The following is a 14,121-nucleotide window of genomic DNA, read 5'->3' on the forward strand; positions in this document are numbered from 1 at the left end:
GCAAAGGAAGAGTCAAGATTGCTTTGAACTGTCATATTTACAGTAGTGAACAACTGGGAAAAGATTTTCCCATAAGAAAGTATAGTTTAAGATGCTTAAGTCCATAAAAATACACTATGATTGTATGTAACAGTTTAGAAAATTATCCAATGTACCATCAGTTAAAAATAGAAAAAGATTAAAAATATTATTAAAATCATTTCCAAAACAAGACAAGCACCTGATACCAGTTATGCTATTTGTTTTTAAAAGCAATTAAAATTATCCAAATTCTCAATGTCTTAGATTAATTAATTTTGATATTTATGTCATGTGCATTTACTTTTCATTTGATATCCTAGGCTCAATGCAATCTATTGCAGAAAGAAATTGGAAACAAAATAAGAATGCTCAATGTAATTTAACATCCAAACAGTAGAATCTGCTTACACAAAAGTTCTGGTTTTATTCAAGATTTGAGCTAGACATGCTTTGACTTACTCTGCTTTTATTTACTTAGTAACCAGTGCCCTTTGGAGAACTTCCTTTTCTAAAAATAAAATTTTATTATTAAGCATTTCAAAATTTAGACTAAATTGGCTAGAAACTAATTAGGAATACAAAAATATAATGTAAATTTATATTGTATAAGTGTAAATAATTTTTTAACAATTTTAAAAAATTGGTGTAAAATTGATAAACATATCTAAAGATTCCATAAAATTTGGAAATATACTTCAGATACACAAAAATAACCAGTTTATAAAAATGTTTAGATTCAGATCTGTCTGGTAAAAATTATTGGTTTTACTTGTAAAGCCTTTAAATGATTAAAGTGAGGTATTTTGATTAAACCCTCAAGCAACATAAAGATACATCCCACATGGATAAATTAATGTTTGAAATTTTCCATTTGTTCTTGCTTTTTAAATAAAAATCTACATATAAATTGCTTAAAAGAAGTGTTACATCATACTTCATGTGCTGATATGTTAGTATAAATGTGCTTATATTACTATACCCCAGTGAGAAATATATAATCTAAAGAAACAAAGCAAAATTTAATTCTTTTCATATATATATACATATATATGTATGTATATGTATGTGGATTTTTAGGGTGGTAAAGTTTTTATGATTCAACTGAATTTGTATGTATGTATGTACACACATATTTAAATAGCACTCACACACATAGGTGCATGCCCAAATACACATTTACAGTAGAGTATTAGTACTTGTACTTAATATTAATAGTAAATCTGATATAGGATTTATTCCTGTTTGCAGGATTTCTAGGTCAAAATGTATTCTCTTTGAAACTTGGTGAATCATTTTGTTTGTCCTTCACAAAGTCTGAAGTAATTCAAACAGTGTACAAGCTGGCGTTTGATCACAGCCTTGCTTCTCCTGCCTGTTCAAACCTTGGGATGTGTGAAGTCTGAATGTGAGGACAGTACTTCCTGTTTCTTGGTGCACTGGCCAGCCCTACCTCAGAGTCCAACCCTGCATACCTCCTGGCATGAAATTAGCAAATTAATTTTCCCTTGAGTGCTGTTCCTAAGTCTTCTATTAACTCTACATTTGCACAAGGTTAAAAACATGTGCTTATTAAATTTGCAACAGATACAAAATGTGATTTTAATAGATACAAGTGTGTCTGTTGGGTTGGTCTGTTGTTTTCCGCGGGTTTGTATGCCGTGCCAATCGTCCAGGCTTGCCTTTGATTAGGGGTTGCGTTGGGGTCCTGCTTGTGTGTCACTGGCTCTTACGTCATGGTGTGTGATTACAGGGCAAGAAAGCAATGATGAAATTCAGGAACTACATGGGCAATTCCCAGAGGCCGGATACCTACCAACTTCCAGACATTAACAGTTACCTGACACCTATCCCCCCGACACCCCAACCTCAAGCAGGAAAGATCTCCAGGGAGAACAGGTCTGAGCCTTGGAGGAGGAAGAGGCTGCGTCCCATCACGGCTCCCAATGGCTTAGAGCCCCTCTACACCAGGGTGACTATGGGTCAAATGTTCTTTTATTACTGTAACACTGATGACTTCACACCAGCTGAGTTCTAGATCTGTAGTAGAAGAATTTTCTAGAATCAAGTACAAAATTGCATTACACAAAGAAATTCATTATTTTTGTAAGTACAGCTATAAACACGTCTGAGTAGGTCAGCTGAATAGCTAATTTATCGTCATTGATGATAGAAGACTCAGGAAGTTTTGTGGTCAGATTTAGTTTAACTGCCTCCAGTTTTGTTTCCCTTAATTTGATCATTCAGAGCATCTTAACATTTAATTCATGAAAATTCATGGATTTAAATATAGCTAGAAAGTGTAATAGCTATAATTTTATTTTTGATGGTTTATTGCAAATTTGTGAATATTGGCTACAGTTTTTTTCAGTGTTCTTTGAAAATGCTGTGGTTTTCACACATTCTCCTCAAAGCATTGATATAGCACATGCTTGTAAGCCTAGATGAACTACGTAACAGCTTCTGTCTAGTAGGAGAGCCGAGGACATCTTCTTTTTCGTTTGGCAAATACACAACCACATTAATGACGTGGAACTTCTCTGATCCTTAGCACATAGTGGAGTTGACACTTTCCAGAGTTAACATCAAGTAGGGAAGTACCAAAACGCATACACACTCTACATCCTGCAGTTCCAAGTCAGCCTCATCTCCAACACCCTTCCCAAGCCCCTGGTCCGTATCTAACCCTCAGCAGCTGCCCTCCCTTCGAACCTTCTCAAAAGGCCAGGGCTTTCTTCCCCCTACTTCACATTTACTTCTTTCCGTTTGATTTCCTCTAGTTCTCTCTTCGATGCTGTCTCTGGCACAGCCTTCGCTCTCACCCCTGAAGACTCCTTTGCCCCGAGTGCGCCATCTTTGAGTGACATTGCACTCTGCAGTTTTTGTCTCCAGCCTTCTTGGCACATTTCCTCAGGTTCTTTCAGAGGGCAGGTTTTACATAGAGTTATCGAATCCTTTCCATGTAGACTGCACCTTAGACCAGTTTTCTCTTTTCATTTACATAAAAAACTATTCTTTGAAACTTTCACACTTAACATATTTTTTTATCTTTTATACTCCCAACTATCTCTCTCCAACTGCCCCTGAAACCCATCAGCTGACTCCTGCCCAACTTCATGTCTATTAACATTATTATTATTAATTATCTCTCTAATCCATTCATGCTGATCATTTACAAATGATTGTGGGGCTACCAGTAGGGTGTGGGTAACCTATCAGTGCCAACATCCCCAAATGAAAGAGACTATCCCTCCCTTAGCACCAACAACTGCAAAAAGCTCCTAAGTTGGGGGAGGGGGCTCAGGAGCTCATCCGAACCCCTGCTGAAGCAGTGATTGGCTTGATCTTGGGCAGGCAACCACAGCTGTGTGAGCTATGTGTGTACCAGCCCAGTCAAGTTCAGAAGTCAGCACTTCACAGATCCTCTCTCCAACCTCCACCTCTCCCTCAATGTCCCCATGAGCACTCCTCAATATCCCATCCCTTGGTGCTAATGCAGAATGATGCATCTTTGCTTCATCGTTTCCGGAATTTCATTGGTATCTGCTGGAATGTTTCCCTCCCCTCCCCTCCTCCCTATCTTATTTTTCTTTTTGAAGATCCAACTTTGTTTCATTGTTTCTTTGTGGTTTTTTACTTTTATTTCACTGATTTTGGTTATCTCTTCCTATCTACTGTTTGTGGATTTGTTTTGTTCTTGTTTTCCAGGGCCTTAAGGCATGTCCATAAAGCTTTTAATTTGAGATCTCTCAAGCCTTTTGATGTAGGCACTTGACACTATTGGCATTTTAATTAATTAATTAATTAATTAATTAGAGACAGGATTTCTCTGTTTAACAGCCCTAGCTGTCCTGGAACTTGCTTTGTAGACCAGGCTTGGCTTGAACTCACAAAGATCCACCTACCTCTGTCTCCTGAGTGCTGGGATTAAAGGCATGCCCTACCATTCCAGTTGACTTTTTGAAGATTGTCTGACTTTTGTCTGATAGATTTTTGGTATTTTGTACTTTCATTTACTTAACTCTAGACATTTTTAAAATTTTCCTTCTTAATTTCTTCAGTAACTTGATAATCATTCAGTAGTGTATGTTTACTCTCTGTGTGTTTGAGTCCTCTATGCACCTTCTGTAGTTTTTATTGATGTCGATGTCTAGCTTTGTTCCATTGTGGCAAAATAGAATATGCTATTTTAATTTTCCTATATTTGTTGGGACTTTCTGTATATCCAAGTTTTGGAGAAATCTTTCGTAGATTGCTAAGAAGATTGTGGATTATTTAGTGTTTGAATGGAATGTTCTATAGATGTCTTTTAGATCCATTTGATTTATGATGTCATTTAACTCCAATGTTTCTCTGTTTAGATGACCTGTCTACTGTTGAGAGTGAGGTATTGGAATTATTATCACTGTGTTGGGGTTAATATGTGGTTTTTACATTATTGAGTATTATTTTATGAAGTTGGATATGTCTGTGTTTTGTATATACATAGTTATAATTATGATATCTTCCCTTGTAGATTGTTCTTTATTGAATATGAAGTGCCTTCTTACTGGGGAATTGAGGCAATTGATACCCAGAGTTGTTATTGAAATATGTGTATTAATATCTGTCATTTTATTGTGTGAAGTTTTCTCAGACCTCATTGATAAACTGTTCTGGTATTATTATTAATTCTCTGGGACCCCTTATGTATGGTTTTCCTTTTTTCTAAACCAAACTATTTTGTGTAGAGCTAGCTTAGTGATCATAAATACTTTAGTCTATTTTGTTAATCATAAAAAATTTATTTATCCTTCAAATTTAATAGATAGTTGTGGTGGATAGAATAGTCTAGGTTGACAATTGTGGTATTTCAGATTGTGGAATATTGTTTTCAGGCTTTAAAAGTTTGTGCTGAATAATCAGCTATAATTCTAGTTGACTTTGACTTGGCCTTTCTGGGCAGATTTCAACAGTCAGTCTTTATTCTGTGCTCTTACTATTTTAACTATATCATTTCACAGGGAGTTTCTTCTCAGAGTCTATTTAGAGTTCTTATGGTCTGTACCTGGGTACTCATCTCTTTCTCTAAGTTTGAAAACTTTCTTGAAAGTATTTTCTATATAACTGGTATTAAACTTTATTTTGCTGTTCCCACAATCTGAAAATAGACAATTAGGTTTTTTTTTCCATGGTTTTCCGGATCTCTGCACTGTTATCTTCATATATTTGAAAACTTATTTACCATCACTGTCTGACCCAGTTTCTCTACCTTGTCCTCCAGTCACAATAGTCTGTTTTCTACACAGTCTATTCTGTTGGTGATGTTTTCCACTGAGGCTTTCATGTGTATTGTTAAGTTTTTATTTCCAGCACTACTTTGGTTTGGCTCTTATCACTAGTTGTGTCTCTCATGGAGTTCTGCTTTCATGTCTTGTATTGGCATCCTCATTTCATTCATCTCTGGTTTTGTTCTCCTGAAGTATACTCATTTTTTTCTTTGAGTTGTGTGAATACAGTTATAGCCACACTTTTACACATGTATGCACACATATATAATCACACACACACACATACACACACACACACACACACACACACGCACGCACGCACGCGCCTATATTTCTCCTTTTGGGAATTCTCTCTGATAAGGGTAGAACTACTCAACCTATCTTCTAGTATTCTAATAATCAACTTTTCTCTCCTGCCTCTACTTCTTTGTACTGATGGTCTTCTTGCTGTGAGAATCTTCATTTTTATTTTCCACACAGTCTGTTGAGATTTTTGTTCTGATGCCATATTTAAGTTCTGATCATGTGTGTTCATTGGCCATCCTTTTATAAAATACTATATTTGGGAGTGGAGAGGTGCCTCAGTGGTTAAGAGCCCTTGTTGCTCTTGTAGAGAACACTAGTTTGATTCCCAGCACTCACAATTATTCATATACTTTTTTTTTTTTTTTTTACTTTTAGCATTTTGGAGTTTTAGATATGAAGTCTGGCTTTTAATGTATCAACATAGTAGGCAGGTGGTTTGTGTTTAATTCAGTTTGGATATCTGCTGCATTAATGAGTTTAGCCCCATCCCGTTCCTTATTGTGACATTTCTCTGGTAGCATCCCTCATGCTGTACCTCTGTATTTCCTCAAAGCTTTGCTTCTTCCCTTCCAGACACTCTGCTTGCCAGGCTCATTTCTTCTACCTTTTTTCTCACTCCCATGACTTTATTTTGTTCTCGTCCTTAACCTGAGCATCGCCATGACTTCAGCCTTGATGTTTGCTTCTCTGTTCTGACATCATCATCTCACATCCTTTAACAGTTTGTACATATCTTCTCCAGGTCAGTACAGCCTAAGCTGCAAAATCATCACAGTAAGAAGTCAAACTTCTTCATTCATTGATGAACAAAAGCTCAGTTCTGCCAGTCTCCCAGCCCTCTCTTCTACCTCTTCCAAGCCAGCTTGAATTACTACTTCAGCTGGCATTCTTTATTCCATGGCATTAACATCTGGAAATATACTTACTTTCAAACTACCTACTGCCTTTTATTCATTAAATTATCTGTTCTTATATATGTGCTCTGTGAACTTTTAACAAAATATGAAAATTTATGTTTAATGGCAATATTAATGACATCTATTATTTAGTGAGCCCTTAGAATATAGTATTTAACATACCATGTATACAACAAGCCTAAAAAAGGACACGCAATTTCTTAACTTTAGAGATGAAGCAAATCAGGTTAAATAAATGGTCCGTGATCACAGAACTCATTAACATCATCTTAAGTATACAGCACAGCAAGCTGAACTGTTGTTGCAATCATCAAACTCAAAAGTGATTATAATTTATTTTCTCTCAATTCTTGGAATTAACTGTAATTGGTCAGCAGTTTTCTTCAACAGAGAAACCAATTAGACTTCTATATGATAATCCCAGGCACTTGACATACATGATCACCTATCCTTATAAGGACCCTGGAAGGAATCATTGTATCCGTGCTCCTCTCAGATAGAATGGACCAAGAATGGGTCTGTTGACTTTGCTCACTTATAAAGAGGAAGTAGTCACTTCAAAACTCTCACTGTGTCATGATCAATGTCAACTCAAAACAAAACAACATTAGTATTTATTCAGTTCATTTGTTTGAATTTTTATTTAAAAAGTAGCTGAATGTGTCAAAATACTTCCTTTCCAGCAGAGAGAGAAGAAAGACAGGAGAATTGAAAGTGGAAAGTAACAGTTTGCTCATATCCCTATCATTTACCAAAATCAAAGCCAAAATCTGGATGCTGAAGTCCCCGAGAGGAATTTATTTTGTAATGTTTTTGATTCTTACACATTGTGTGCAATGACCCTTTATAAATATTTTGTCATGAAGTACTTGGAGTTACATGTCTGTGTTCTCCATATTATAGAGTCATGTGGGAACAGGAGGTCTGACGGGAAGACACGAGGTCACTCAGTCTGTATTTTGTTTACCCTAGGATCCGGGAAGGATTTACAAAGCAGCACCACATAGCAATGCAGTTATCACAATGGTCTACTTTGGGAAGAATGTGCACCTATCTTACGAAGACACAGACTTTCGAGATGAAATCAAGATTTATCAACAGCACTGTGGAGGAGAGAACCTTTGTATCTACAAAGGCAAACTGCTTGAGAAAGGTACAAATCAATGTGAATTGAAAAAAATGCTTGGGTTGATGTTCCAGATAAGCTGTTGTTGACATAATATCAAAAGGACTTCATCCACTTTGTGAAGTTATGCACATCCAGGGAATTATAAACCAGCTGCCTGAAAGTAAACCTAGCTTCACAGCTCCCGATGGAGGCTGAAGCAGCAATTACTCCTGCAGATTGTAGAGGAAGGACTTGGAGTTGTTTAACCTGGTAACAGATTCATTTTGGGACGGAGATATATATGATCATTAAAATGGTTCAGGAATATGCTGTTCCCAAAATTACAAGTTAACTATTTGGTTTGCTACAGTGAATGATATTATAGGTTACCATAAGAGAACAATCATGGATTGGCAATTTGTTATTTAGAATACATGGGGACAAAAATCGCAAATTAATAGACACCATGATGAGTCACACCTAAATAACTTAAAGTAAAAAAAAAATTCTAAATGTTCTTTTCAGTACTTTTTATTTTCTTTGATCCTAAGTCCATCCTTGTCAGCATAAGATATTTTTATTAACACACATTCCCTTCAATATTCAGTTTAGTAGGGCAGCAGTGAAAGGAGACATGTTTATAAAGCCGGGTTCAGTCCTTGCTTACGTAGGAAACTCCCTTTAGACAGCACTGTTAGTTTTCAAAACTACATGAGAAATCGTGAAGCAGAGGAGCTGGGAGAGGACTGCAGTACATTTGGAATTCGTTTTTAACTTTCTTTCACCATCAAAAAGAGTGACTCTAAGGAAAACAGTCCAAAACTTTTAAAGCTACAAATACAATGACATATTTGCGAATTACTGTTTTAAACTCCCCAAATGAACTAGATACTAGAGTATTAGTTTTAATTTTAAGGAAAATGAAACATGCTTCTCAGTTTGCTGGGAAGTGTTACCATTTTTACAAACTTGGCAAAAATGTCTAAATTTACTTTGGTGTTTTGCAGTCACGTTCCAGAGTTCATTCCCATCACTGTAGATGTGGGAGGAGACGCTCCCTGAGCTGCAGTGGCTCTTGAAGGCTGTCTGTCTAGCTCTGGCCAGGTTGGGTGGGTTCTGTGATGCTATGCTACCTCAGGTGTTCCCGGTAGCCAAGCAGCAGCCTTTTTCTATAGGGAAGGGTGTGAATTCCAAGTGAGCGCCGCATAAACTGGAGCAGAATCACACACTCTTATCTTAACCCAAGCAGCTTAGACAGTTATTTTTTAAAAGTATGATGTTTGGGTATTAATTTGGAAGAACTGATGAAATTAGCTATCATCTAAAATTAGAATGTCTATGTTTAGGTGTCTATGTGTGGTGATATGTTGTGTACCCTAATAAAACTTGCCTGAAGATCAGAGAACAGAACAAGCCACTAGATTAAACAGAGGCCAGGCAGTGGTGACACACACCTTTAATCCTAGCACTCAGGAGGCAGAGATCTGTCTAGATCTCTGTGAGTTCAAAGCTACCCTGGACCACATGAGATTGACTCAGTCTAGGAGAGAAACACATCCAGGCTGTGGTGGCACACACCTTTAATCCCAGTACTGGGAAGCACACACACCTTTATTTCCAGGAAGTGATGGCTGGGCGGAGAAAGGTAGATAAGGCCTGAGGAGACAGGAGCTAAAGGCTCTTCGGCAGAAGCGTCCCTTTCAGCTGGAGGCTTTCAGGTGAGGACTCAGGATTTCAGTCAGAGGATTTGTGGAGTTGGTGACATGAGATGTGGCAGTGGCTTGTTCCTTTGTCTCTCTGATCTTCAGGCAAATTTTACTTTATTTTATTTTATTTTATTTTTTTATCATACAATAGCCAACTTTATTCCCAGCATCAGTCAATTTATACTCTGAGGGCTAAGCAGAGTCACACGAGTAAGGTGTTCAATCACAAGGACAAGCCACACGTGGCAAAAACATATTTTTCCATCGAGGCACATGAATAACAATAATCAGAGTAAAGTCACTCCTACCTGGGAGTGATGCAACTGGGCAGCGCACAAAACCACACTCCAAGAACAATTCTGTGTTTTGAAGAGACTGAGGTCACAAGACTCTTGTCTTGTTTTCTTGGAGTTCTCTCTCACTCAGAGTTCTCCTCACAGGACTCCATTCTTGGACTGTGTTCTGACAGAGGAGTACATTAGTACTCTACTCAACAAATCCTGAGTTCAGGCAAACTTTATTAGGGTACACAATATATCACCACTACACTTAAAACAATTTCCTAGGTTCTGTATCACACTTGATTCAACAACATGTATATTAACAACTATTTGCTGGAGAATGTAACTTATACAGATGAAGTATGATCTGGGTGGCCTAGTAAACAATACACATGGTGGACCAATGGTGCAGACCATGAAGCTGGCAGAGGAGGGTGCTGCTGGGCATGAGTTATTTTGTATATATACTGATCCTGGGTCTTTGTGTTGAGACACCAAATGATCTTACATAACAGCATGGAATGGGGACTTAAGTGATTCTATCCAGGCTGTAATCTGGCCTCAGCTTGCCCTATTGCTAGGAGAGTAATTGTTCAAAACTGAAGAGTTGGTTTGTTAGGAAGCTCTCATGAGGTCAGTAACCGGAGTGATTTATCTGAGCTATCAAGAATCTGCCCTTAGTTGTGTGTGATTCTGTGAAATGTGAACAGGATTTTAGGTTCCTGTGGAGAATAAATAAAAGACTTTACTCCTACTTTTGGAATTATTCACTCATTAAAATGTTGCATTTGTTAATTTTTCTTGCTTCTTGAAAATTAAGAACGATAATAAAAATAATGGAAGAACGGGGGCTAAGAGCATCTTTCTATTACCAAGTCATTCACTGTGCCTGGGATGTTTTGCTTGGAGGAAACTGCAGTCCTTATGAGTCCTTATGGGAACAAAAACATCCCAAGGACTTCACAGGTGCATAAAGAGCAAGTCACTGTGACTCAGACTCTATAAACTTGACTACAACAGGCACAGTCCATAACAATGGCTGTCTGAGCAGTCCTGGTGTGCCACTGACAACCCAGAGGATCCTGGAGAGATGCTGGTCTTCAGTTACGTAGGAATCCTGAAGAAGAAGATGTCTCTAACACCAGTGAAGGGAGGGATGCCTCAGCCACAGGCTAGGTAGACTTGCCTGGGAGAGGGAGGGCAGACAGGCAACAAGCAAAGCTTCCTTCTTCCACACACTTTTGTCAGGACTGACAGCGGAAGGTGCTGTCCAGATTTAGTCTGAGTCTTTCTGCTTCAAATAATCTGATTAAAAAAGTCCCAGCTGCTTGAGTTGAGTTGATTCCGGATGTTGTCAGGATGCCAGTCAAGATGGACCCTCACATCATTTCTCTTCACTAGGTTCCCAGAGTGGTTTTGATCGCTCTTTTCCCTCTGTGTGGGAACAACTTCCTGTTCGGACTTTTCTGGAGTCTGTGTTTTGGAGTCAATGTGAAGTCTCATCCCTAGAATCGTGATGAAGCTAGTGAAGTTTTGAGTTCTCAGACTGGTGTCTGATTTCACAGGCTGGTGTTCATCCATGACTTGGCAGAGGCTCAGACCCTCTACTGGTTGGTGTATTTGTGCAGTATTAGTGTCCCTGGGCTGAGAAAGCAGGTGTCTTTTAATGATGGTGTAAACAACAGAAGTTTATCATCTATGTCTGGAGGCCTGAAATCCAAAATGAAGATGATGCTGGGTTGGGTTTCTTGCAGAGCTCTAGAACAGAAACCTTCCTTGATTCTGCCCAACTCTGATTCTCTGCGAAACCCAGTCCTCTGCTGGTGACAACTTTGTCACTGCAGTGTCTGCGCCTGACTTTGTGTGGCCTCTTTGTGTATGTGTGCTTCTCTTTCTATGAGAACATCAGGCATTGGGTGCAGAAAAAACCGTCAGAAAGTATGACTTACTCTTAAGCCTTCATTAATGCTATCTCTGAGATCTAAACAGTGCCTGAACAGTCACCCAAAAGTTCTGAATGATTCTGAACTCCAGTGAGTCTGGGGAAAGATACCATGCCTGTCCAGTTTTCAAGCCCCAGCTCCGGTTTCCACCAGGCTTTCTTGTTTGGTCTGTGCCTAGGTGAAGATGTGTGTAGACTGGGACTCATGAAACAGGTGGAGTCCACTCTGACCCAGGTTGCTTCCTGAAACTGTAGGCTGCTCAGTGAGCTGTGGAAGGCTGCTGTGACAGCCTCATTGCCAGTGGCTCCCTTTAAGGTCTGACCTACTGCTTTCACTAATTAAGGCTCCAGTCTTTGGGAACCTCTGACCTTCCAGGCGAGCTGCTTGGAGGTAGCTGCTTATTAGTGGAAATACCATAGGCCAAGGGGTTGTCATCTTCTGCACCAAAATATGTCGGCTCTATGGACTGGAAGCTTCTGGGTGTTTTGCCATTCTATGCCCACTTAGTGCACCATGAGAAGGCAGCAGGTGTAGGGAGAGAGAAGCCCCAGGCGGAAGCCTGCAGATTCTTCCTGCTTTCTTAGGAAATTTTTACATGAATTAAATGCTGCCCACCTAAATTGTCAGTCTATTTCCAAAGACATATTTTTAAGGAAAGAGGATTTGATGCCCTTACTTCATAATCCAGTGCATTATTCCTCTGTGGCTGAATTATAGATTCCCGAAGGAGGAGACCTCTATATGCACAAGAGTCTCTATCTCTGTGTCTATCATCTATTTATCCATCCATCCATACTTGGTATTTGTCCTTCCTTTAGTACCTCAGTGGTACCTATCATCAGTGAACAGCAAACATCTCGGCTTTGCAAACACTAGAATGCTCTTTCTAATATCACATGTTATGACATGGATAGGCTGGGGACCTCTCATCCCTGTCATCCCCAAGTTCATCAGTGAAGCATGGGGACAAGGACTCAAACTCCATGTTCTCTGGCCTGCATTCCTCTGACTACTGCATGAAGAAGCCACCAAGTCAGGGGTGGGAAAAGTCACAATATATAAAATTATAAAAATAAAAAAGAGATAAAGGCAGAGGACACCAAATCTTGTTCATTAAGTGTAGCTAGAGTTTTCCTGCCTGGCCCACCTCAGGACAAATCTCTCTCACCCGCCAGACCCACAGCCACTCAGACCCGACCAAGTAAACACAGAGACTTATATTGGTTACAAACTGTATGGCCGTGGCAGGCTTCTTGCTAACTGTTCTTATATCTTAAATTAATCCATTTCCATTAATCTATACCTTGCCACATGGCTTGTGGCTTACCGGTACTTTACATCTTCCTTGTCCTGATGGCGGCTGGCAGTGTCTCTCTGACTCAGCCTTCCACTTCCCAGAATTCTTCTCCTTGTCCCGCCTATACTTCCTGCCTAGCCAATGGCCAATCAGTGATTTATTTACTGACCAATCAGCAACACACTTGACATACAAACTATCCCACAGCAATTAAGTTTGAAAACCATGAAATAATCAAATCACTAAGATCAGGGTAGATGGGGACATGGCAGGGGGCTGCCATGTCTGGCAGTTGATTTCCTGTGTCCTTTCCCTAAATTTTCCCTTAAATATTTGTTTTATTTGTTATTTTATGTGTCTATGTCTGTGTCTCCATGTGTGTATGTGCATGTGTGTGGAGATGCTGAGTGAGGCCAGAGGGTGCTGAATACCCTGGAGCTGGAGTTACACATAGTTGTGACCCACCTGATTGATGTGGAAACTGAACTCTGTTCTCTGAAACAGCAGCAAGCACTCTTGACGGCTGAGTTGTCTTCCCAGCCCTCCCTGTATTTTCTTGAGTGCCTTCTCCTGGGTACGTACAGAGTTCTAAGGAACCAGCTGAGTACAGGGATTGCGGTACATGGATACAGGTTCATGTAATGAGGTTAAACTGCCTTCCCAGCCTCGGATGGAGGAATCTGTTTATCGGTAAGACTGGTACACCTTTGAGGCCATTGTGTCTTAGCTTTTTCAGATGCTCACCTTTTCCTTAGTTTAATTTCTGGTCCTGAATACTAGGGTGTACAGGATGGGACTTTCTCAGGTCTAATTCTTTAAGACAGGTTGCATTTGATTTAGGAAGTTTCCAGGGCTCACAGTTGCATACTCACAGACACTTTCAATCACTGAGTAGGAAAGAGGTTAAAACAATGACTCACAAATTGATTATTTGGGGCCTCCTTTGCCATCATGGTAGGATCTGAAGGAACCAAGATGAGTAGACTAGCATTGCCATCACAGGTTTTACAAATACACTGCCCAGCAGGCATCTGAACTGGGGCTCTAGGATGTGAGGCCCAGCAGCAACAGCACCAGAAGCTTGCTAGAAGAGCAATTAAAAAAAAAAATCAGAATTGTCCTCAGCTCTACTGCAACCCTTTTGATTGAGAAACTCTTTGGAAAGGGTTGGCACCTGTCTTTTAATACCCCTCCCACCCCCCCGTCCCCAGTGGTTCCATTGCACATTAAAGTTTAAAAACCTCCAGTGTGGCCATATTTTAATAGATTGTAATA

At 39.3% G+C, this 14,121-nt stretch overlaps 1 protein-coding gene across 1 annotated transcript in view; it reads left to right on the forward strand.

Moving 5' to 3' along the window:
- Erich3 (glutamate rich 3) overlaps positions 1–14,121 on the forward strand; it is a 39,640-nt gene that overhangs the window by 1,038 nt on the left and 24,481 nt on the right. The window contains exons 2-3 of the mRNA XM_059266493.1: positions 1,772–1,990; positions 7,484–7,664. Of these exons, the coding sequence (XP_059122476.1) occupies positions 1,772–1,990; positions 7,484–7,664 (400 nt within the window). The remainder of the gene's footprint in view (positions 1–1,771; positions 1,991–7,483; positions 7,665–14,121) is intronic.

Source organism: Peromyscus eremicus, chromosome 6 (genome assembly GCF_949786415.1).
Source record: "Peromyscus eremicus chromosome 6, PerEre_H2_v1, whole genome shotgun sequence".
Lineage (NCBI taxonomy): Eukaryota > Metazoa > Chordata > Mammalia > Rodentia > Cricetidae > Peromyscus > Peromyscus eremicus.